The following is a 26,214-nucleotide window of genomic DNA, read 5'->3' as shown; positions in this document are numbered from 1 at the left end:
CTGGCTCCTCATGAACCAATTTTTATTATCACACATCCCTCTGATGTACTTCGACATTAAACTCTCCAGTATTTTACAAACTATACTGGTCAGGCTGATTGGTCTGTAGTTCTCTGGTTTCCTTTTATCACCCTTTCCTTTATAAATTGGTATTATTATAGATTCCTTCCATTCCTTTGTTATTGCACTATTATTTATGGCATAGTCAAAGAGAAATTTTAAATAAGGCACAATGTACCACCCCATTGTCTTTAATACCTCCCCAGTAATTTGATAACTTCCTGCTGCTTTTCCTTGCTGAAGCAGTTGGATTTCTCTGAAAATATCTTCGTTTGTGAATGAGAAGCTTCTTGTTTCCCTCTGTCTCTCTCCCTCTCTATCTTCTGTTTCGGTTTCCAACTCTTGACAATCATCTACTGAATCTCTAAATTCCCTACTAAATTTGCTTTCTTAGTATCTGTTAAATAGTGTTCACCCCCTTCTCCCACCATTGTAGGAATTTGGATTCCTTTTCCTTTTTGATTCCTGATATATGAATACAGCTTTTTCCATTTCCCTTTGTGGTCATTACCCTCTTGAAGTATACTATTCATATAATTCTCTTTTGCTTCCTTTTTCACTCTATTCAGTTCCCTCATTAGCTGTTTTCTAATTTCTCTACTCTCCCTACCCTCTTTGATTTTACTGTTTATATTCTACATTTTCTTTTTAATTTTCTTATTTCCCTTGTATAATAAACAGGGTCTGAGGTCATTCTCCCCTTCTTAATAGGTACAAATCTCTTCTCTCCTTCCCAAATGATTCCTTTAAATTTAGCCCAAAGTGTATCCACGTTACTCCCTTCACTTATCCAACAACTGAATTGTGATTTCAGGTACCGTAAGTCTCAAATTCATCATCTTTAGTTTTTCTGTACAATTTCTTGTGTTGTGTAACCCTCTTATTAAGCCTTTTTGGTACGAGTCGTATATCCATTATTACAGCCTTATGGTCTCCTATTCCTTCAATTACCTCAGTTTTATCAACAATTTCCCATGGTTTAACCAAGAATACATCTGGTAAGTTATTGAGACGAGTCGGTTATTGTACTACTTGTGTAAATCCTCCCTCCCAAATTAACTTATTTGCCAGTTTCTGTTCATGGGCTTCACTTGCAGCTCTATTCCATTCTACTTCAGGCAAATTTAGATCTCCCCCAATTATTACCATATCATTATTATTGTTTTTACGAGTATAATCTATAATTTTCTCAAAGATTTCCATGTCTCTTTCCTCTCTTCCAGGCCTGTATGTTCCTATAATTCCCACCTCTTTCATATTATCACAAACTAATTTTATCCCTAATATTTCATCCCTTTCATCGGTAAACCATTCATGTGAACAGTAAGTTTCCTTCACCAGAATAAACACCCCCCCTCCCTTTTTATCTCCTCGGTCTCTACGATTGACTGTGTACCCTTCTGGAAACTCTTCTCTATTACCCACCCCTTCCTTCAACCACGATTCCACTCCTATCACCACATCAGTGTCCGCCTCCGTAGCGTAACGGTTAGTGTTATTAGCTGCCGTCCTTGGGGGCCCGGGTTCGATTCCCGGTACTGTCAGGAATTTAAGACTGGCAGGAGGGCTGGTATGTGGTTGAAATGGTACTTGCAGCTCACCTCCAATGGGGGTGTACCTGAAAAGAGCTGCGCCACCGCTGGATGAGGACACGTGTTTTTTTTTTTTTTACCACATCAGTCTCATAAGATTCCATCAATGTACCGAATTTTAATTGTTTATTTAACAGAATGTATTAGATGCCCTTTCGGGCGCACCCTTTCATTAATAATAATAATAATAATAATAATAATAATAATAATAATAATAATAATAATAATAATAATAATAATAATAATAATAATAATAATAATAATAATAATTTGAGCGTTGCTCGTTCGTTTTGGCACCACCCAGAGCGCTGTAGCAGCCATGTTAGTCACTCCACAGTCCTCTTTCTAGCCCGTTGGTTATTACCAATAGCACAAACAGAAATGGAAATTACATTACAATTAAAGTTTGAGATTCGCAAGACTATTCAAAATAATACAATAAGCACTCTAATTCCAAATTAGTTACTACAATACGCTACAATAATTTTTAAACTACGTGCAGATGCATCCTAATTACAATAGGTTATTGCTAAGCACAAATAGAAATGAAAATTCCAATTTGGCCTAAAGTTAGAGATTCGAATGAACTACTCGTACTTGAGGATTACGAACGAACCACTTGTTGGCTCTGCTTGTTACGTAAGCTTGGTATGTTTTCCATGATCCTTGAGCTTGCCTCGAGCCTGATGAAGCGAGTAGGTTCAAGATTGGTGGTATTTCCAAACCTTATCAAGGTTATACCGCTTGATGTACTTAGTTATGCGAAATATCCTTTTAAAACTAAAAATGGCGAAGGATAGCTTTTCTGTTCGTTTTCTTCCTTTATCCAAACAAAATATACACTTCGTTTCTAAACATCATTATGAGGTAAAAAGTATTGACATGTTACTTTTATGAACTTCAGTTAATTATAACTGCAATTACAATGTTAACTAAACTTTAGATACACTTTGCATGACAGATTCTGCCCCTTTCGTGTAATATTTTATTTAGTCAGCTTAGGCTATTGCCTATTGTGTCAGATGAAAGGGAAGTAATTGACATTGTTCTATTACTGATACGTTTTTAAAGTGGTATATGTGGAAGTACACAATATTTGAGCTGCAGTAACTCAAGCTTTTGGTCATTGTTTGGGTCTTCAGTCCATAGACTGGTTTGATGCAGCTTTGTATGCCGCCCTAACCTGTGCTAACCTTTCATTTCTTCGTGACTCCTTCTTTACTTGTATTCATGCCTTGCAGTGATACAAAATCTCGTACCTTTGACATTGTGCCAAGGCATTGGTCCCGTGGCACTACCAGTACCTACGCCTCGCGCGTATTTAATTTAGCACATGTGGAGGAGTGCAGGGCTACGTTCTATTGGCATGATACGCTGACTGGAGCATTATACTGTGTGTTAATATCGTTCTCTTTCCTAACCTTGCCCGAAGCAGTTGACCTGAAAGTACCTTGAAGTTTGTTCACTTCATCCCATTCTGCAAGCATGTTTCCATTTTCATCATTGTCTGAGTATTTCCGAAATTCATGGCGACTATTGAAGTCCCCTATATAAATTGCAGGATGTTGCAGTTTGTAAGACAAAATTGGTCCAGGGTGTCTTGGGTGGCTTATAAACATTTGTGATACCATGCACTTGTACGACAATCGTATGGATATCTTCCTTCACATTAACAGAAATTAGTGAAGCCTCGTTTAAGTTGCTCCGAACATACGTAATAGTTCCATATCCCTCTCAGTGAGTGGAAAGGTAGATGGGAAGCAGCAACAGCATCTGCATACCTTCTTCTCAGGTCCCAGAATTCCAAGCGGATCCCACCTACCATGCAAGACCTGGAGTGCCCTGAATAGAATCAGAACAGGACATGGTTGGTACAGAGCCGCTCTCCGTAAGTGGAAAAAGCTACCTAATCCAGACTGTGACTGCGGAGCTCCGCACCGGACTATTCATCATATCGTCAGGGAATGTAAGATTCAAACCTATCACGGTGATGAAGATGACTTCCTGCTAGTAACTCCAGATGCTGTATGCTGGATTGAAAAACTTGATATTCATTTGTGAAGCACAAATTTCTTGGTTTCTCACCTGTAAATATATAATTATTACTGATATTGTCTGTATAAGCTATACACTAAATAATAATAATAATAATAATAATAATAATAATATTTCCTAACCTAGAGATGATCTATTTTTTATTAAAAAACAAGACCAAATTTTGTAATGAATTTCACTGCAGAAATGCTTTTATTTAAGGAAAGAATTTGAGCATCATTAAAGTTCCATTACCGAGCTCGATAGCTGCAGTCGCTTAAGTGCGGCCAGTATCCAGTATTCGGGAGATAGTAGGTTCGAACCCCACTGTTGCCAGCCCTCAAAATGGTTTTCCGTGGTTTCCCATTTTCACACCAGGCAAATACTGGGGCTGTACTATAATTAAGGCCATGGCCGCCTCCTTCCCACTCCTAGCCCTTCCCTGTCCCATCGTCGCCATAAGACCTATCTGTGCCAGTGCGACATAAAGAAACTAGCAAAAAAACGAAAAAAATTTCCATTAACATCCCTTTGGGGATCATTGTAAATACCTAGGTATTAATATAAGGAAAGATCTTCATTGGGGTAATCACATAAATGTGATTGTAAATAAAGGTTACAGATCTCTGAACATAGTTATGAGGGTATTTAGGGGTTGTAGTAAGGATGTAAAGGAGAGAGCATATTTATCTCTGGTGAGACCCCAACTAGAATATGGTTCCAGTGTATGGAACCCTCACCAGGATTACTTGATTCAGGAACTGGAAAAAATCCAAAGAAAAGCAGCTTGATTTGTTCTGGGCGATCTGTAGTATCTTGCTAAACCATATTCCAAAGACTTAACTTCAGTAGCTATACAGTGAAACTTCCCTAAATCCTTCATCCTCTTGGAGGACAAAAGCAGTTGTTACTTCAAAAGCAATTACTTTTAGTGCAGAGACATACTTATCCGCACTCATGTCACGTGTCACTATTTCGATGGGTTTCAAAACAATGCAAGTCTTCAATAATGACCCATTCTTGTACTGTGATTATAGGAACGTTTGCATGCAGAACAGCAGCTGTACTTTTCACAGCATTTTAAAGTTTATGAATTCTTTCCAGCATATACAGTGTAGGGTTCCATTTAGTTGATGCGTCCTGTATGAAGTTTTCAACCGGCAGATTGTTCTGAGCCAAGTAAGCTCTCGGCTCTGCCATTTGTACCATATATTCCACAATTTGCCTCACTTTCTGCAAAATGGTTTGTAAGTGTTTTGATGCCCACTGTACTATAGTGGAGCTGAACAAATGAACTCCTTCCATTTTCCTATCTGGATTACACATACAATATTTAGGGCATTGTCAGGTACAACAAATACGATCTTATCATCGATACTCCACTGACTCATGACTCGCTTAAGCTGAGTGCAACTGGGCGAGTAGGTCGTGCGGCTATGGTCGCGCAGCTGTGAGCTTTCATCCGGTAGGTAGTGGGTTCGAACCCCACTGTTGGCAGCCCTGAAGATGGTTTTCCGTGGTTTCCCACTTTCACACCAGGCAAATGCTGTGCCTTAATTAATGCCATGGCCGCTTCCTTCCCACTCCTAGGCCTTTACTGTCCCATCGTTGCCATAAGACCTATCTGTGTCATTGCGACGCAAAAAAAAAAGTTGAGTGCAGAAATTTTTGGAGGTACAGTATGTCTTTTTGTATATGGAAAACAGTGTAATAATATGCTCTGCATAGGCCCTACTCATTGTGTCTGGCAAAATAAAATGTGCTGTGATTGCCCTAAATCGATGTCCAACAATCGGTTAAACATAGAGTAGGAGCAAGGAGCAAGACATTGCTTCAACTAGGCATGATTCATAGAGCAGATTAATTAATGAATTAGTTTAGTAAATATTTTGATGGAAGTTTGTAGTCTGAACTTAATGCTCTGGTAAGTTCATATATATAATTTTTGCCAGGGTAAAGTTGTTTTTGTGGCAGTCGGTGGTTTTCTAATATAGCACATTCCATATCCTTGCCTTGCATGATCTTGCACTATGATTTGTTTCCTGTGGAATTTCAGTCTATATGGATGGCGATGAAGTGTGATTAATGACAGTGACGGGAGAAACATTAGGAAGAGCTGTACTATTGGTTACACCTACAGAAGTATAGCCCCTGACTTTTGTGTCAGTAGATACCCTCTGCTACTTGTTCAGCTCCATACAGCATCACTATTGGGTGACGGTGATTCATATGTTTGCCGGGCTGAGTGACTCAGACGGTTAAGGCGCTGGCCTTCTAACCCCAACTTGGCAGGTTCGATCCTGGCTCAGTCCGGTGGTATTTGAAGGTGCTCAAATACGACAGCCTCGTGTCGGTAGATTTACCGGCACGTAAAAGAACTCCTGTGGGACTAAATTCTGGCACCTCGGCGTCTCCGAAGACCGTAAAAGTAGTTAGTGGGACGTAAAGCAAATAACATTATTATTATTATTGATTCATATGTTGTTTTAAACATGTTATTATTAACTTGCATGACAGCGATGTTTTACACATATATCACAAACAGCTGTGTAAGGTTTGTTCTTATCCTGAGAGAAATATCTCCACCAGTGACCAGTTTTAAGTCTACCTGGCATCACACAAAGCTGAAAGTAAATACAATTCAGCACAGTCCTTAACTTACAGGAATGAATGAGAACTTTCATCTTGAGATGGGGAAAACACAGCCCAACGTATGTACACGACAATTGTTCGCTAGCACTAGTAAGCTGACACTAAATGAGTAAGAGAAGCACTATTTCGTGCCAAACACCGTGCCAGACAGAGACAATAAAAGTTCCATGTGTGATTCGTACGGCATTGTCTGTTATTCGTTCTTTGCCGTGTCATGCCGTCTGGTCCAGTCCGAGTGGGTATTTCTGCTCATAAATAGTAACTGTCTGGCCTTTCTTTTGGCACTGTCAAGAAAACTTTTATTTTACGCATTCTTTCCTCTTACATTCTAAATAAACTCTGCGGTGTCTATAATCCTTGTGTGGCTCGTTAACATCACGTTGGTAGAATGCATTTTGTTGTTAATAGAAAATAAGGATTATAAATATCAATTCTGTTCATGCAGTTATAGTGCTACTAGCACCGTGTTGGAAAAGTTGGCACTGTTCCTTCCGTGTCACTGCTGGCGCTGGTTCCAAAGATGGAGCTGGGGCATTTTTTTCAGTCGCTAATGCCTTGGTCTACCCTACCATTCTTAGATCTACGAATGCCATATATGTGGGCTTGCCTTTATTAATTCGATCCTCTATAATCTGACAAAATCAGGATCGCTTCACATGTTTGTACGTTTCTTCTGAAGCCAAACTAATCTTCTCCCAACTCAGCTTCAACTTGTCTTTCTATTGTTTTGTAAATAGTATGTGTTAGACTTTTGCAAGCTTGAGATACTAAACAAATGGTATGGTAGATTTCCCACTTGTCAGCACCTGCTTTCATAGGAAGAGTTAAACCAACAGTGTCTAAAATCAGATGGCCCATAAACCTTCTACGCTGGCGTAGCAGGGGAAGAGAGGTATTTTATTTCCCGGTTAGGACCTGGGATGCGCCACGTGGAAGTATCACATATCTGCCTGGGGTGTTTGAAGCTTTATAGAAAAAGAAATCAACCAGTCAAATCAAAATCAATACTGATCTGCATTTAGGTCAGTCGCCCAGGTGGCAGTTTCCCTATCTGTTGTTTTCCAAGCCTTTTCTTAAATGATTTCAAGGAAATTGAAATTTTTTTGAACATCTCCCTTGGTAAGTTATTCCAATCCCTAACTCCTCTTCCTATGAGTATGTGCCCCAAATCATTGTCCTCTTGAATTCCAACTTTATCTTCATATTGTGATCTTTCCTAGTTTTAAAGAAACCACTCAAACTTATTTGTCTACTCATGTCATTCCACGCCATCTCTCTGGTGACAGCTCGGAACATACCACTTATGATATAGATGTTTGTTCCCATAGGGAATCTGAAATATTTGCCCCGAATGAGTAAATTTATAATACCAATATAATTGTTCGGTTATTGGACATTATACATTTTCCAGTTAACTCATTCCTGGATGCCAGTGTTTCACCCCAGTGTGCTAAATTGGGCTCATCAGTTGCTAAATAGCACATCTACCAAGACGCATGGCTAGTGCATATGGCGGAGACCACTGCGTAGGTTACTTGGAGCCATCAGCATTGCCAATGCGCTATGAGTGACTTTGTCATATTTTCAAAAATTGATTCCTGCCTGGCCATCAGATGATATAGATGTTGATTCCCATAGGGAACCTGAAATATATGTCCCGAATGAGTAAATTTATAATACCAGTATAATTGGTACATTATTGGACATTATACATTTTCCAGCTAACTCATTCCTGGTTGCCAGCGTTTCGCCCCAGTGTGCTAAATTGGGCTCATCAGTTGGCAAATAGCACACCTATCAAGAAGCATGGCTAGTGCATACAGTGGAGGCCTCTGCGTACACTACTTGGAGCCACCGGCAATTCCAGTCTACTATGAGAGACTTTGTCTCATTTTCAAAAATTGATGCCTGCCTGGCCATCAGATGATATAGATGGTGATTCCCATAGGGTACCCGAAATATTTGCCTGAATGAGTAAATCAATCAATCAATCAATCAATCAATCAATCAATCAATCAATCAATCAATACTGATCTACATTTAGGGCATTCGCCCAGGTGGCAGATTCCCTCTCTGTTTTCCTAGCCTTTTCTTAAGTGATTTCAGTGACATTGGAAATTTATTGAACATCTCCCTTGGTAAGTTGATCCAATCCCTAACTCCGCTTCCTATAAATGGATATTTGCCCCAATTTGTCGTCTTGTATTCCAACTTTATCTTCATATTGTGATCTTCCGTACTTTTAAAGACGCCACTGAAACTTATTCGCCTACTAATGTCCAATAACGGACCATTTATATTGGTATTACTAATGTCATTCCACGCCATTTCTCCGCTGACAGCTCGGAACATACCACTCATGATACAATTCCTTTAGTTTTGGATTTTTTCCAGTTCCTGAATCAAGTAATCCTGGTAAGTGGTCCCATATACTGGAGCCATACTCTAACTGGGGGTCTTGCCAGAGACTTGTATTTTTTTTGCTATTGGTGTGAAAATGGGAAACCACAGAAAACCATCTTCAGGGCTGCCGACAGTGGGGTTCGAACCCATTATCTCCTGAATGCTGGATACCGGCCGCACTTAAGTGACTGCAGCTATCGAGCGCGGTAGAGGCCAGAGACTTGTATGCCCCTCTCCTTTACATCCTTACTACAATGCCTATACACCCTCATAACCATGTACAGAGATCTGTACCCTTTATTTACAATCCCATTTATGTGATTACCCCAATGAAGATCTTTCCTTATATTAACACCTAGGTACTTACAATGATTCCCAAAATGAACTTTCACCTCATCAACGCAGTAATTAAAACTGAGAGGATTTTTCCTATTTATGAAATGTACAACCAGACTCTCAACCCCGTTTATCATCATACCATTGCCTGCTGCCTATCTTACAACATTATCAAGGTCATTTTGCAGTTGCTCACAATCTTGTAACTTATTTCTCTATACGGAATAACATCATCTCAAAAAGCCTTATCTCTGATTCCACTTCTTTACTCATATCATTTATATATATATGTGTTAGAAAAAATAAAGGTCCAATAAATTTGCAAAGGTACGAAATAAAGAAAATCTTCATTTAACCTAGTTAGGATAGTATTATTTTGATGATATACAAGTGATTAGGGAAGGTTAGGTTATTCAGCGAGGAGTGAAGCTAGAAATGAAACTACATTAGAACACAGCTAAAAGAATATCCTACAGAATTAAAGGTACTGTATATTAGAACTTTTGTTTGCGATTTGATAGTCAATTTTTAAGCAAAGTAAGAAATCATTGTATTCCGCGCTACGAATTTGCGTCCTCTAATTGTGTCCTTGCACATATGCAAACCAAAAAATGTTAACGAAAACATGAAAAGTTAGCCTAGTGAAAAGTTTCAGTTAAATATATTTTGTTTATCAACATGCTCGAAAAGTTAAACACGCTACTTAGTTTATTAACATCCTAAAGTGTTCATAAACATTGTTTATTCACAGTGTTTATTAACAAAGTTAACGTAAACATCTTGGTGTGGATGCACCATAATTCTGAGGGTATGGCATCGATTCCAGGTGCCTTGTTCCTATTTCGGTCTCTCAAAGCTCTGTCAAATTCTGACCTCAAAATGTGGGTCACCCATTTTATCATCATCAACAGCCTCTTCTTGTTCCAGAACGTTATCATCAACTTCTTTCCCTTGATACAATTGTTGAATATGTTTCTGCTATCTTTTTGCCTTGTCTTTTTCCCTTAGAAGTGATTGCTCATCTGAGCTCTTAATATTCATGCACCTAGTTTTCCTATTCTCCAAAGATTGCCTTAATTTTCTTTTTTGTAGCATTTACCTTTCCTATAACTTTCAACATCTTTGCACATCTCCTTCAGTTGTTCTTCATTAGCTCTCCTGCACTGTCTGTCTGTTTCACTCATTAATCGCCCATATTGGTTTTTTGCTCTCTGTGGCAAAGTCACATGGTTCACAGGGGAGATCATACTGAAACTTTATTTTTGTATCAATTAGTCTCATAGGTAATGAAGTAGATTAGCTTAATCGTAAAATATTGTACCACTCAAATACATGTTGAAATATTGTTGACCCGTGCCCCTATCTCACTCTATTTCCATTCACCCTCGTGAAGGTATAGTGGCATTGTGATGTTATTGCCTTGGCTGTGATTCTCCAGGTTTCTCTGTCTTGGGCTAATAGTACAGCTTCATGTAGGCTCAGACCAATCAACAAGACCAGTCGATCCAGCCTACGTGCAGGTCTCCATCTTCACAGCCACTTTACATTTATCTTCTCTTGAACTATAAGCTTTTCAAGGCCGTTCATTTGGTGCATAATTTGACCAAAATATTTCAGTTATCTTCTGCTAATTCTACAGTGGTGATGGTGATTATTGTTTTAAGAGGAAGTACAACTAGGCAACCATCCTCTTTATAACACTAATCAGAGGGAAAAAATGGAAGGGATCCGACACTTCGAAAAATGAAGATATCGGCCAAAGGAAGACAAGGTCCATGAAGGGCGTGAAAATGAAAGACTCCCTAGGCCTCCATACATAATACCATCGGGGTCTGAAAAGAACAAGAGTTGAACAAGGGAAGTTGGATAGGATAGATGAAAATGAGGAGTCTGGCACAAGTAAGTGGAAGCAATGCCAGGACTCAGCTGAGGGCCCCGTGGTCGCCAACCCACGCTCCAAATTTCAGAGCCCCTGGGGCTGCTAATTCTACACGGAAGTATGTCTCCGATTCAGTATGTTGGTGCGATGTTCTATTAAAGATTTCCATAGCAGCCTTCTGTATGCCCACGTTTCAAAAGGGTCTACTTTCTTCTAGTCACTTTCTTTGTGTGTCTGTGTCTGAGCAGGATAGGTTGATATCAGAAAAATTGGGGTCAGCCTTAGCTTGAGTTGGGAGGTAGCACTATGCACAGAACATAATTTCTCTGGACTGCTGAAATGCATGTTATAACAGGCTTTCGTTTTGTACTTCCTTGCTTGATCTCACGTAGCGGACCCGTGCTCATTTTTGCTCTTATACTTTCCAAACTAATTTGTCTTTCACCTTGTCATTTATGATGAATGGATTTTTAGATTGTTTTGCTCTAGACACAGTGGGAAAGACTTTCTGTTCTCCTGTTCTCCTGTTCTCCCAGATGCAAAGATTCTTTAAAAAATTAGATATACCTTTTCTTGTTGGGTTGCCGGCCCCGTGGTGTAGGGGTAGTGTGCGTCCCTCTTACCTGGAGGTCCTGGGTTCGATTCCTGGCAAGGTCAGGGAGTTTTACCTGGATCTCGGGGCTGGTTCAAGGTCCACTCGGCCTACGTGATTAGAATTGAGGAGCTATCTGACGGTGAGATAGCGGCCCCATTCTAGAAAGCCAAGAAGAACAGCCGAGAGGATTAATTGTGCTGACCACACGACACCTCATAATCTGCAGACCTTCAGGCTGAGCAGTGGTTGGTTGGTAGGCCAAGGCCCTTCAGGGCTGTAGTGCCATGGGGTTAGGTTAGTTTTTCTTGATAGGTTAGTTAGCTTCCTCTGTGAATCTTTGGATCTCAAGACCACAAGTACAATCCTGGCAGTGAAAGAAACAAATCTATTTGAGATCCTGTGTCGTATGATGTCAGCATGAGAAAGATCTCCGATGACACATTGGTGTTTGCCTGGCAAAACAAGTCAGTTCTAGATTGCCCATTAGAGATCCAGTTTACTTTGCCGTTTGGTAAACTGGAATGTTGAAAATGCTTCAGGCTACGTAAATGGTGTCAAATTAAAAAAGAAGTGCCTGCTTATGGTAGCTGAAGCATACGGTTACTGTGGGTTCATTTTCTTACAAATGCCAGAATATGTATCTTCTTTATCCCACCAGCCAAGCGATCCATGAAGATCAACTTTGGCAGTTATGATACTGATTGAAGAGGTAAAAATAGCTCAGAATAATCAGCTCTTCTTAACTGAAATCATTAGAGAAAGGGTGACCCTTTAAATGACAAAAGGCTAAAGCATGGCCAGTCAACCAAGTGTTCTGCAGCATTGGAGAAATGCCCTGTATTCATATTAGTTGTATCTGGCTGGAGATGGGAGCAAAAGACCTATTGTAGCAGTGACAGGCAGCTGTGCTGTGCTATCCCTTATGTGTTATTAACCATAGAAAGAGTTGGTACATGTCCAGCTCCTTGGCTGAATGGTCAGCATAACATCCCCATTCACACCTGGGTTCGTCAAGCTACATTTGATGAATGTTTCTTCTCACCCTCTTGCCATTAGAGATTTTGAAGTTGGTCATCACTGGTGCTCAGATCTAAGGAAGAACCTAGCTGTAACAGATGATAACTGCTATTTTTCATTTTCTCATGTCTTCCCTATCTCCTTCCCGTATCTATTAGGAGCATGTGCTTTTCCACAGTAAAAATTTTATATTCGTGTCTGTTTCCTTTCTTTATATGCTAGAGCTTATCCTGCAGATAGATTCCAGTTTCCTGTAGATTATTTTTCCTTTTTCTATAAATCAATAACACACAAACCAAATTTGTACATGTGTACCATGAATGTATGCACATACAATTTATTTACCAGTAAATAGAAAATAATAAATGTAACAGACATATTAGTTCCTAGCACTGGATGTCTGGGTAAATTGTGTTTCACAGACCATGTTTTCAGAAAGTGGAAATTAAAGAGAGTTTATACAATTTTTTTTTCTAACGGCTTTACGTCGCACCGACACAGATAGGTCTTATGGCGACGATGGGACAGGAAAGGCCTAGGAATGGGAAGGAAGAGGCCGTGGCCTTAATTACGGTACAGCCCCAGCATTTGCCTGGTGTGAAAATGGGAAACCATGGAAAACCATCTTCAGGGCTGCCGACAGTGGGGTTCGAACCCATTATTTCTTGGACGCGAGCTCACAGCGGTGCGCTCCTAACCACACGGCCAACTCGCCCGGTATACAACTTTTTGTGTCAGGAGTATCAGAACAAATGTAAAGTATCTGAACATGCAGTAGAGGAGATAATAACTTAATAACTTAATAGCATCATAGCACAATAGAATTAATTCTGTTCCAACATAAAATATCTTACTCAGATTGTGCTGCACTGTCACTAACTGGTTGGCATGTGGAGCTTTATTCAAAAGGACCCCAGGTTCAATTCCCGGTTGGGTTGGAGATTTTAACCTTCATTGGTTATTTCCTTTGACTTGGGGACTGGGTATTTGTGTTGTCTTAAACATCAGATTTCTTTTTATTTAGGGTTCCATCCTCACAGATGTGCAGGTCGTCCATGGACATCAACTCTCAAGACCTGCAGGAGACCTCTCCAGAGGCTACACACCATAATTATATACGTCGTATATTAAGGATTGAACTTTTTTTTGAGTGTAATATTTTCATCAAACTGATAGAACTCACTCAGGATGATGTAAAAATAATATTAAGGTGGAAATTTGGGAAATCACATTTACTATTTTCCAAATAAAGGATGTTGTGAAAACACAACATTAGGCATATATGATGTCATTTTCAGTCCTAAAAGAAACCAAACACTACAGCATTTAACGCCCTTGAAGGGGCCTTGGCCTTCCCAGCGACTGCTCCTCAGCCCAAAGGCCTGCAGATTATGAGGGATCATGAGGTCAACACGATGCATCCTCTCGGCCGTTATTCTGGGCTTTTGAGACTGGGGCTGCCATCTCACCGTCAGATAGCTCTTCACTTCTAATCACGTAGGCTGAGTGGACCTCGAACCAGCCCTCAGGTCGAAAAATCCCTGACCTGGCCGGGAATCGAACCCGGGGCCTCCGAGCGAGAGGCAGGCACACTACTCCTACACCACAGGGCCGGCTAATCCCTTACCTAGCCAGGAATAGAACCCGGGGCCGTCGGGTCACAGGCAGACGCGTTGCCCCCTACACCATGGGGCCGGACTATTGCAGGTCCGAACCACCGCAGAGGTGTGTCTGAGCCAGAGTTTATGTACGGTAGGGTGACCAGTTCCTTTCCGCACCTCCATTCCCTTACCCCCACCAACAGTGTGTGGCAACCCATCCAAATCTTGACCACGCCCAATGTTGCTTATCTTCGGAGATCTCACAGGATCCGGTGTTTCAACATGGCTACGTTCGTTGGCTATTTTCAGTCCTGCTTGAATATTAACCCCAGGAGCACCAGAATGGTTACTAGGCTAAATAAAAGTTGTTTGTTTGAAAACACTGTAATTCAGTTATTACACTACCCAGCATGATTTTTGCGGCAAAGCATCTGATACGTGATTTTAATTAAATAACGTCTCCTGATTTCAGAGATGTCATTGGTCCTATTGTATCGCATCTAGTTTTCGTGTTATTTGACATTTACTGTCTGAAAATGTGTCAATGCGGCACAGTCCTGCTTTGTGATAATAGCAAATCGGCTGTTGTTAGAGTGGCCGTGGTTTGTTTTGTTAACATTGCATACGTTTGTCAATCCAAACCTCCTCCACCACCGACTATGTCTCCTCCATTGGATTAGTCAGATAACATTTTTAGCTCATGGTAGCGACACCGCGGTGAAGCCAACAGTTGCGTTATGAGTGTGGCGGAAGTCTGACCTTTTTATACTGTGTTGTGTTGCAAAAATGGTAAATGTGTGAGGTATTAGGAGAAGATATGTGAATAAGCCAGACTCATTCTGTTACATGTGTGGGTGTTATATTGTGAAGGGACAGAGTAGGCCAATAACTGCATCAGTGAAACATTTATATTATGCATATTTTAAGGTAAAATTAGGAGACTTGGATAAGTCCTGGGCTCCCCATGTAATTTGTAAAACATGCCTTGAAAACCTACGACAATGGAGCATTGGGAAACGTAAGGCCCTTCCATTTGGGATAGGAATAGTTTGGTGCGAGCCCCAGGACCATATCACTGTTACTTTTGCCTGTGTAAAGTAGTGGGATTCAATAAGAGAAACAGGGACAGTATTGTGTACCTGAATTTAAAGTCGGCAATGAGACCTGTTCCTAATGGACTGAAAATTCCAATACCTTCTCCTCATACCAGTTTAACTGACTCTGATGCTTCCTCAAATTCTGATAACGAGCAAGTTGATAACGGATTTTTCACCTGCCGCAGGTGCAATAGGTCCACAATTGTTTAAACAGTCGGAGTTAAGTGATCTGATACGAGACCTTGGTCTCATGAAGGAAAAAAGTGAACTGCGAGGGTCACGATTGAAAGAAAAAATCCTTCTTGCGCTTGGAACTACCTTTTCTTGGTATAGACATAGAGATAAGGAGTTCAGGAAGTATTTCAAGAAGGAAGATGATCTGATCTACTGCTGTGACATTCCAGGATTGATAGAACAGGTAGGGAGGGATTACAATCCTGAAGAATGGAGATTGTTTGTGGATTCCTCTAAGAGGAGCTTAAAGGATGTACTACTTCATAGTGGAAACATTCTAGCTTCGATTCCTGTGGCACATTCCGTTTCACTAAAAGAAAATTATATCACAATGCAAACTGTTTTAGATAAAATCAAATATCATGAGCACTGGCGGGATGTGTGTAGTGACTTGAAGGTTGTGGTATTCTATTAGGACAACAAGCAGGCTACACTAAATTCCCTTGTTATTTATGTGAATGGGACACCAGAGCTAGGGACAAACACTGGTTTACATCTTCCTGGCCCAAGAGGCAAGTTTTGACACCTGGTGTGAAAAATGTTACAAGTGCTGCCTTAGTTGACCCACAAAAAGTGATTTTGCCACTGCTACACATCAAACTGGGAATCATGAAGCAGTTCTGGAATATTGCACTTAGTTTCTGAACCATAACACAGTTCTTTTCTCATGACTGACAAATGGTCCTCCTATTGGTTCACTGTTAGAAATCTCCCCTTCCAAGCGCTGGTGCACTTGTATCAAGTTCCTGCTTCTACAAGTTTCCAGAAGGATTGTTGTCATTTCATCCATGTTATATTTTGAAAGTACAAACACCTTTTATGTGTGACGTATGGGTTGTCAGAATTATTTTGACCATAATGGTCAACTCTCTTAGGCCTGTATTGACACAAAATTAATCATGCTTTTATTTATTTAAACACCTTTAAATATGTGGTTCTATAATATCAATAGTATTGACAGTCTTTATTGTGTTACTAATAACCATACATGTTTTGAGTACTTAGAATGTTCTCTTCTTCAGCATCATAATAATCACCAAACATTCTTTTGGACTTGTTACATCATAAAATCACAATTCTTAATTTATGCTTGGCTCATTAAAATAATTATAAACATTTATAATATCTTTTGAACTGTTCTTGGTTAAATGATTTAAAAGAAGAAACCATAAAATATATCACCCTATAAAATGCAAACATCTAATTCTAATGTCAGAATATTGTTAAATATATATATATATATATAGTCAAATACTTGAAAAAACAAAACAGGACCTTGGCCTTTATTGACTTGGAAATCATACGAGCCAGATAAAACTATCCATCTCCTTCAAAACAAGAAAACAAATTTAAATTAGAATCATCTTATGATAAAATAAAAAGAAGATCTGGTTCTATTAGTGAATATTACTCACTTAATGGTTCAAATTTGGCTAGAAACCAAATGTGTTGCGTACAGTACCACCTTTAACCTGCCTTACAAACCAAAACAAGAATGACCTTGCTGCCAAGTGACCGACAGGAAAGGGGAATAAGCGGGTGGCAGGGAAGTTATCGCTACTAGTTATGTAACTCGTACTGAGAGTAAGGGGGGGGGGGGGAGGAGGATGATGGGTCAAAGACCGGGGCTATGAGAATGGTTGTTTCTTTCGTCTCTTTTTCCTTATGTATTTATCTGCTAATTTAAACAACACATTTTCCTTGTTCACTGGCTCATATAAATTTAGTTCGCTATTACTTTTTTGGGGCCAAATATATCTATATTCTTTCCAAAATATCTTTAAATTTTCCTCTTCAACCTGTGTGTAATATTTTTAGATCTTTCTCTGTCTGTAAATTTAAGACCGTATTCTTGCATATGCTCACCCATTGCTGAGAATTTCCTATGTTAAATTGCATTTATGTGCTATTTATATCTAATTTCTTAGGTGGTACTGTACACAGCATTTTTTGTTTTTTCTGTCTAACATTTGAACCATTAAGTGAGTAATATTCAGTAATAGAACCAAGTCTCCATTTTTTTAAAAATTTTATCGTAAGAGGGTTCCAATTTAAATTTGTTTTCTTGATTTAAAGGAGAAGGATAGTTTTATCTGGCTCGCATGATTTCCAAGTCAAGAAAGGTTGAGGTTCTGTTTTAGTTTTTGAGTATTTGACAAGCAGCTTTCTCAGCAAAGTCTAATAGCATTTGAATGTTCAATATTTTTCAGTAGTAAGATCCTGGAATTAAGTTTGTTCCTTTCTTTATGTATTTTAGAACCAAGGAAAGATTGCGAAGGGCCATGAAATTATTAATGATTCAGAGGGTCAAGAGCTGCTAATACTTAACGTCTTTCAATGCATCAGTTTAGAATTTTATACGCATAGAGACTCTTTTAGCAAGTTTTTCATTATGTGTTTTTTTTTTGGTATTGTGACAACATTCTGATATTAGAATTAGACATTTGCATTTTATAGGGTGATATATTTAATGTTTAAAAAAATTAAATCAAGAACAGTTCAACAGATATCATAAATGTTTATAATTATTTTAATGAGCCAAGTATAAATTAAGAATTGTGAATTAATGATGTAACGAGTCCAAGAGAATGTTTGGTGATTATTATGCCGCTGAAGTTTTTGAAACATGTACGGCCATTAGTAACATAAGTAAGACTGTTAATAGTATTGACAAGGTGGAACCACATATTTAAAGGTGTTTAAAGAAAAGAAAGTGTGATAATATGGTTTGTCCTTGTGAGTTATTAATATAATAATAATAATTAGATATTAGTTACCTTATTGTCTTGTGATTTTTTTGTACTGTCCTAGACAATATCTCTTTAATTTCATTTTTTCTTGCACAGAAAAGTTATTTTATTGATATCCAACTCTGCCAGACATTGAGGATATTCTCTGGCACTCTTCACTGTACTCCATCTCAGTGGCTACCTGCAGTGAGTAATATTGTCCCCCCTCACATCAGGAGACAGCAAGCTCTTGTCTGTCTGTGTCAGAGAATAATGACTTTCTCCCAATCCACCATGACGTCAACCAAATCACTACATCCAGGTTGAAATCACGAAAACCAGTCTACAAGACGGCTATAAAACTTACTTCAACTCGGTTTGACCCCCAAAATATATGGAAGGATGAGTGGTCTGATTGAAATCCATGAACCCACCATAAAACTAACTGGATTTCATCTCCCTCAGACTATCTGGTCATGACTGAACAGAATTCGATGTGGCACTGCCTGAACCAGTGGAACATTACATCAGTAGGGCTGGATAGACTCGCCTCGTTGTGACTGTAGATATGTAGTGCAAACCATCAAGCATATTGTACAGGAGTGCCCTCTACGTATGTATCCTGGGTTTTTGCAAGATCTTCATGCAGCCAATCCAGAAGCAATTGAATGGATTAAATATCTACCAATCAATATTTAAGTTATTTTCCTTTTGGTCCTAATGCTGTAAATTGTATATATTGCACATATTCTTTTATTCCTACTGTCTTGTATGCATCATATTCTAATAATAATAATAATAGTTATTTTAGTTTTTCTTTTATTTTCATTATTCTGTAAAGAATGGCTAAGGGGTGCAAGTGTAGGAACTGTGGGTGTGGCCAGGCAATAAGGAGTATGAGGGAGGAGTTGGAGAGTTCGAGGCAGATTAGGTTTCTCTCAGAAGACAGGAAGGAAGGTAGGTAGGTAGGTAGGCTTCCCTCAAACAATATACAGGATACAGTAGGTGTAAGAGAGGGAAGGGAAGGAAAGGGGGGAATTATAGCACCTAATGTTTTAAGAGGAAGGACATTGCAAGCTAAGGGCTCTATTTAGGATCAGAATTCAGGACAGGATGTCTGTGAGAAATCAGTATGAGACGCTGCAGGTAGAACAACCGAGGGAAAATGAGGAACAGTTGGAAAGGACAGGTGGAACAGCGTAATGGGAGAAAGAGAGAGGGGAGGAAGAAATAGCTTCTGCAGACATCAAGAAAGATAGGGCTGATCAGGAGGAGAGGGGATCAGATGAGGTGGGCAGGGTTGAGGCTCTGGTCATGGGGAATTCTGTTGTTAGATATGTGGGGAAAGTGTGTTGAGGAAAGGGAACCTGGGTATAATGTTATCCAGGAATTAGGTTAAGGCAGATGTTGAGGAAAGTAGGAAAGAAAGAGGAGGGAAAGGAGAAGATGGTAATGTTTCACATTGGTACCAACAATGTAAGGCAAGCAGGTATAAGCACCAACGTAGTTGGGGATGTGTGGGATCTGGTAAATGCAGCACGGGTGAATTTTAAAGAAGCAGAGATTATCAGTGCAATACTGTGTAGAAAGGATACTGACTAGAAGGTGATTGGGGATTTAAATGAGACTATGAAGTGGGTATGTGGGAAACTTGGAGTGAAATTTCTAGATCCTAATAGATGGGTAGGAGATAGGGATCTGCGCTCAGATGGCCTTCACTTAAACCGTAGTGGTACGTATGAGTTAGGAAATTTGTTTAGAAGGGTTATATGGAGGTATATTCAGGGAAACGGGGTGGTCTAGGGAGAGGTGATAAGGGTACAAGGATCTGGAAGTCAAGTAGGGATGACATAAAAATGTTACTGTTCAACTGTACAAGTAGGCTATTGTAAAGAAAGGAATAGAATTAAGTAATTTAATAGAGAGATACTTACCAGATATTGTAATAGGAGTTGAATCATGGCTGAGAAATGATATAATGGATGCAGACATTTCAGAACTGGAATGTGTATCATAGAGATATCATAGAGAGTAATGATTGGAGGGGGAGTATTCATTCTGGTGAAAGAAGAATTTGTAAGCTACGAAAAAGTTAAAGATGACAATCATGAAATTCTAGGTGTAAGGCTCATCTCTAAATATAATAGGCAACTTGATGTCTTTGGGGTGTACAGATGGGGAAAGGGTAGCAATGATGCTGATTTTGAATTATTTGATAAGATAATCAGTTATGTGGGAAACGATATGGAAAGGAACGTGATAGTAGCAGGTGATCTCAGTTTACCAAATGTCAATTGGGAAGGTAATCCAAGCAACAGGAGGCATGACCAACAAATGATAAATAAGCTAATATGGAAAGGACACCTGATTCAGAAAGTGATGAAACCAACTAGAGGGAAGAACATTCTGGACATGGTGCTGGTAAAACCAGATGAGCTCTATAGAGAAACTGAATAGATGGTATTAGTGATCATAAAGCTGTTTTCATTGTTGTTAAAAATAAATGTGAAAGAAAGGAAGTTATTAAAATTAGGGTTATTAGGCAGTACCATATGGCAGATAAAACAGGCATGAGGGGATTAAAAAAAAGTAACTATGATTAGTGGAAAACAGTAAATAAATCTGTAAACTGACTGTGGGATGGGTTTAAAGCAATTGTTGAGGAATCTGAAAACAGGTTTGTACCTTTTAAGGTGGTAAGGAATGGTAAAAGCCTACTATATTATAACAGAGAAGTAAAGAGACTAAGAGGGAGATGCAGGTTGGATTTTATTTAGCGCATGGAAAGGAAAACGTGCTTAATGAGATAAAGGTAAACATTAACTATATACATATTACCAATTAACTTCACAATCACAAGCTACTATGGATAAGACACATGACAATTCACAGTCCAATATCCAAAGTATCGATCCATGCAAGTGAAGCTGGCAAAGCACTGAGGAAGTCTGTTCATTTCCCACGATAGGCTCGTAACACTCATGCACAGTATGTTGGATTGTCTGAGCAGGGGCATTACAGTCACACTGGGAGGATGTAATCTTTCCCTACCTGAACAGGGAGTAGGCGCAGACTCCATGCCCAGAATGGATCCTATTCAGTGTACTCCATGTTTTTCTTGAAGTTCAGCCCCTGAGGAACTAAAATCTTTCATGACGTTGAATAGTGGCCAGTGCTGAGGGTCAGTTTTTGATATCCAATCTTCCTTCCACCATGCAGTGGGGCAGAAACTACTTGCAGATAGCATCTGGTCACACCGGATCGGTGGAGATCTTGATTTGAGCTGATATATTTCAACGGCAGGAGTATTTAAAAAGACTGTAATTTTGCATCATGCGTGATTAGAGTCATGATGATAATCTAGATTTGAAGTCTTGGGTTCGTTGGAAAATGGCTTCTAGATTTGATGAGGCTTGCTGCTGCAGTTTGGCAATTTGATCAGAGGAAGTATTGACATATTTAATTCTTGTTTGTAGCGACCAGACTCTCCGTTGGAAGTTGATTGTTTTGATGTAAATTATGGTTAAAAGGGGCTTCAATCCAAATTTTGAGTACTGAGTACGTACAACACAAGGAGTAGAACCACAACAGACAATAGTCACAGTAACGCAATAAGGTCCACAAGATTCTGTAGCAGCAGACAAAGGGATGCTTCTTCCATTCTATAAATCAAAAGAAACATAATCAGATACTCAAATTTTCAAATTGTAAAAACTGTGTTTTGGACGTCAATGTGTTTTAGAATTAAGAGTTACTCCATTTTAACATTGCAATTCATATTGTCATAATTTTTAATGTGAATATTAATCTTATGTTTTAAATATTGTTATCACTGAAATTAGATTTACATTCAGTGTAATGAAATTTGTAACAACAATCCAAATATGACAAACCTTGAGGCAATTGTATAGGCTGATATTGCTTGTGAATAAAAGCGAAACATGTCCCGGTAAATTAGTGTTGTAACATTACAACTTAGCAACACAAACTGTAATTTGTATTGAAAAGGTGGATCAAAACAACCAACAAATTGTTAGTATTATTATTATTATTATTATTATTATTATTATTATTATTATTATTATTATTATTATTATTATTATTATTATTTATTTTCCTTAAATTGTACATGTACAATTTAGGGGTGGTAGATGGAGAAAGGGCAAGCCCCACATACACGGAAGTGCCTCCATCTTCACATGTGTACATAAACTCTACTGAATATTTACATACAAACTTATGTAGACAATTTTAAATTTACATATTTACACTACAAACACTGTACCCTTAGAATAATAATTATCTTGATTTATCCTGAAAATATTAGAGTAAGAACACCCAGCCATTTATACTCTCACTCAGACCCCTGTATACACACTCATTCACAACCACTCACACACGCGCACGCATACACATTCACCCACATACACCTGTACTTGCACCCATCCTTCTTGCAATTCTAATTTATACAAGTTATATACATCACATATAGGTTTATATTTACATATACATTTTCTTTACTTCGCGGAGGAAGTGAGGAAGAGGAAGTAGCTTTATCTCAGATGGTATAAGGTTCCACGTACGAGCAGCCCTTGAGTAAAACCCATTTAAATATGAGGTTGTTCTAGCGAAGGGAGGGACAAGAGTAACTCCTTGGCCTCTTTTAACAGAGCGGTAATTGAGCTGCAGGCGGTGGAAAGGGGAGAGGTGTGTGTGATCTGTCAGGGATTTCCTAAGGAAGGCTACATCTATTTGTGTACATAGCGAGTTCACTGGTGGCAATGACCTGGCTGTGTTTAAGGGGATGTGTTTGTTAATTAAACGTTCTGCTCGTCGCTGGATACCTTCTAGTTTCCTCATATTTTCCGTTGTAGTTGGATGCCAGGAAGGAAGGCCATATAATAGTATGGGCCGCACAAGGGAAATATAAGCCGTTCGTAGGGCTTTACTTCTTCCTCCCGAGAGACATCTACGGACGAAACCTAGCGCCCGGTATGCCTTACACCTCACTTCCTCCACGTGTTTATTCCATTTCAGATTGTCCGTAATGTGAATACCGAGCAGTCTGATGGAGTTAGAAGTCGGCAGTTGGATTCCACATAGAGTAGGTTGGTTCTGGAGTGGTTGTTTAGCTCTGCTTAGTCTTATATATTTACACTTCTTAATATTTATATACAATCTATTTACCTCACACCACAGAGCTATACTATCCAGATCCGATTGGAATTGTACAATATCATCACTGTTTTTCATAGCTCTGTAAACGACTGTGTCATCGGCATACTGCGCCATGGTCGAATTTACACAATCCGGTAAGTCGAGAGCATAAATCGTGTACAGGAGGGGCCCTATCACACTGCCCTGAATTACTCCAGAAGTAATTGTGGTTTGGTCTGATTTGGCTCGTCCGTACACAACACATTGCGTTCGACCCACCAAAAATGACCTCAACCATGACAGCAGTTTACCCTGAATGCCGTAGTTGCTAAGTTTTAACAGAAGTCTTTGATGTGACACCTGGTCAAAAGCTTTGCTCCAGTCCAGAGTCACACAGTCTATTTGTGAGACATCAGTCTGCTCCAAAGAGAACTGCCAGTCATCAATGACTTTTGTTAGAAGTGTTGTACAGGATTTTCCCGGAATGAAGCTGTGCTGGTTTGAGTTCAGCAGGTTTCTCTCCTTGAGAAAATCCAACATACATTTAGCAACTAGACGTTCCATACATTTACAGACCCCTGATGTTATAGAAACTGGCCGGTAATCATCTACGTTTTCCTTATTTCCATCTTTGAAAACTGGCACTACGTTGGCTTCTTTCCACTCCAAAGGTACAGACCCGGTATTAATGGAATAGTTGAAGAGAGCGCAAAGCGAGGGCGCCAAGGCGACTGCACAATTCTTGAGAATTCTTGCTGGCACTCGGTCCGGCCCGGTCGCGGCATGAGGTCTTGTTTTCAGAAGGCTCTCCTTTACTTCATTCGTTGAGAAATACAGGTTGGTTAGAGGGAAGAGAGGGGTAGATGTTGTCCTTGAATATAGCATGTTCTCTTCCTCAGTAGGGACGGAGAAGTTACTTTTAAATTTCCTATTGAAGGTGTCTGCAATTTCTTGTGGTGTGGAGACTGCCGTACCGTTATGTTTAAATACAGATGGAGCTCTGTTGCAACCTTTACTTCTGAGAAGAGCCCAGAGTTCCTTGGAGTTGGTGTTGAGACTGTGGATGTAAGAATCGTAGGAATCTCTGATAGATTGTTTAGCCTTGTTCCTAACCAGCCTGTATTTCTCCCACTCATAATCGGTTGGATTTCTTTTCCATTTCTGGTACAGGTGGTCCCTTCTTCGAATTTCTCGCACTATCTCCTTGGTAATCCATGGAGATTTCCGTCTGCTGGTTATATTTACTGTTGGTGTGGTTTCTTCTACGCATTGAAAGAAAATTTTCTTCCAGTCGTTCCATATCTTGTTTATGTCAGTACTGCCGGTGAAATCTGAGGTGAGAACGGGGAGGCGGTTGGATAGTAAAGTGGATAGATCGTTCCAGTTTGTTCGGGAAAAATTATAAACTGTTCTGGTATGGAGTTTGGGGGATGGTTTTATATGGGTCAGTGTTGCGAGGATTGCCTGATGGTCACAGAATCCAGGGATAGTATTAAGAGATTGGACGGACTGTGGTATATTACTTAGGAAAAGATCAAGGGTTGAACGTGTTGTTTGAGTAATACGCGTGGCTTCGAACATTAACTGATGAAGGAATAAATCATAGAATACGGGTCTAGTAATGAGATTAGTTACATGTAACACTATCCAGTATTCGGGAGATCGTGGGCTAGAACCCCACTGTCGGCAGCCCTGAATATGGTTTTCCGTGGTTTCCCATTTTCACACCAGGCAAATGGTGGGGCTGTACCTTAATTAAGTCCATGGCTGCTATCTTCCCACTCCTAGCCCCTTTCTGTCCCATCGTCGCCATAAGACCTATCTGTATCGGTGCGACGTAAAGCAAATAATGTAATACATTGTGTTGTTCAGCTGGGTGTCGACAAGATTCACATGACTACTGTTGAGCCATACTGGGCAACAATATTCAGCTGCAGAGAAGATTAGGCTCAGTGCAGAACACCTCAAGGTTGTGGCAGAGGCACCCCAAGTTGTTCCACAAAGCCTCTGTAAGATGTTGTTACGGCTCTTTATTTTCGCTGCAGTGTTTGAAAGGTGCTGCTTAAAGGAGAGTGTGCGGTCAAGCACTACACCCAGTTACTTAGGACACCTGTTATGTCTGAGAACTTTTCCTTCGAAAGGTATTTGGAGAATAAATTGGGCCAGTTTGTGATTTAAGTGGAAGCAAGACACTTCAGTTTTACCTGCGCTTGGTAAGTCTCCACTTCTTAAAGTAGTTCCCAAGAATGGCTAGGTCTTCGGTGAGTACTTTCTCCAGTTCCGTAATGTTGCTGTATCTTATGGCCAATGCTATGTCATCGGTGTAGCAGAATTTCTTAGATACAGTTTGAGGCAAGTCAGATACGTAGAGGTTAAAGAGGAGGGGAGCCAGTACCGATCCTTGTGGAAGGCCGTTGTTTAATTTTCTCAGTTTGCTCATTTTGGTCCCTAAAACAACTTGGAAGAGTCTATTGCTGAGCTTGTTTCCAATGAGGTTTACTGTCATCTTACAGGGAATAACCTGAAGTAGTTTATAGAGTAGTCCATCTCTCCACACTGTATCATATGTTGCAGTCAGATCTAAGAAAATGGCAGACATTTTCAGCTGTAGTTGGAAGCCTGATTTAATATATATCGTGAGCGAAAGAACTTGGTCGCAGTAGCTGTGGTTCTGCCTGAAGCCTGCTTGCTCTACAGGAATGTGTGCATCTATGGTAGAATTGATCCTGTTGTAAATAAGTCTTTCAAGAATTTGGCAGCAGCTGATTCGTCCACGTCGTGCCCCTGGTTAGGTATTTGATATCTCAAATACTGAACTGAACGTTCAG

General features: G+C 39.7%; 1 protein-coding gene across 3 annotated transcripts in view; it reads left to right on the top strand.

Annotated features, from left to right (window-relative positions):
- The first annotated feature begins 2,334 nt into the window (after positions 1–2,334).
- The window catches only part of LOC136858579 (folylpolyglutamate synthase, mitochondrial), a 204,350-nt gene continuing 180,470 nt past the window's right edge, over positions 2,335–26,214 (top strand). For 2 of the 3 annotated variants that reach the window (XM_067138238.2, XM_067138239.2), the window contains exon 1: positions 2,401–2,519. In XM_067138238.2, the coding sequence (XP_066994339.2) occupies positions 2,412–2,519 (108 nt within the window). In that variant the 5' untranslated portion in view covers positions 2,401–2,411. The other variant, XM_067138241.2, reaches the window with a different exon arrangement.

This window comes from Anabrus simplex, chromosome 1 (assembly GCF_040414725.1).
Source record: "Anabrus simplex isolate iqAnaSimp1 chromosome 1, ASM4041472v1, whole genome shotgun sequence".
Classification (NCBI taxonomy): domain Eukaryota; kingdom Metazoa; phylum Arthropoda; class Insecta; order Orthoptera; family Tettigoniidae; genus Anabrus; species Anabrus simplex.
Note: the sequence above shows the minus strand (reverse complement) of the source record. Positions and strands in the feature narration are given on the sequence as shown.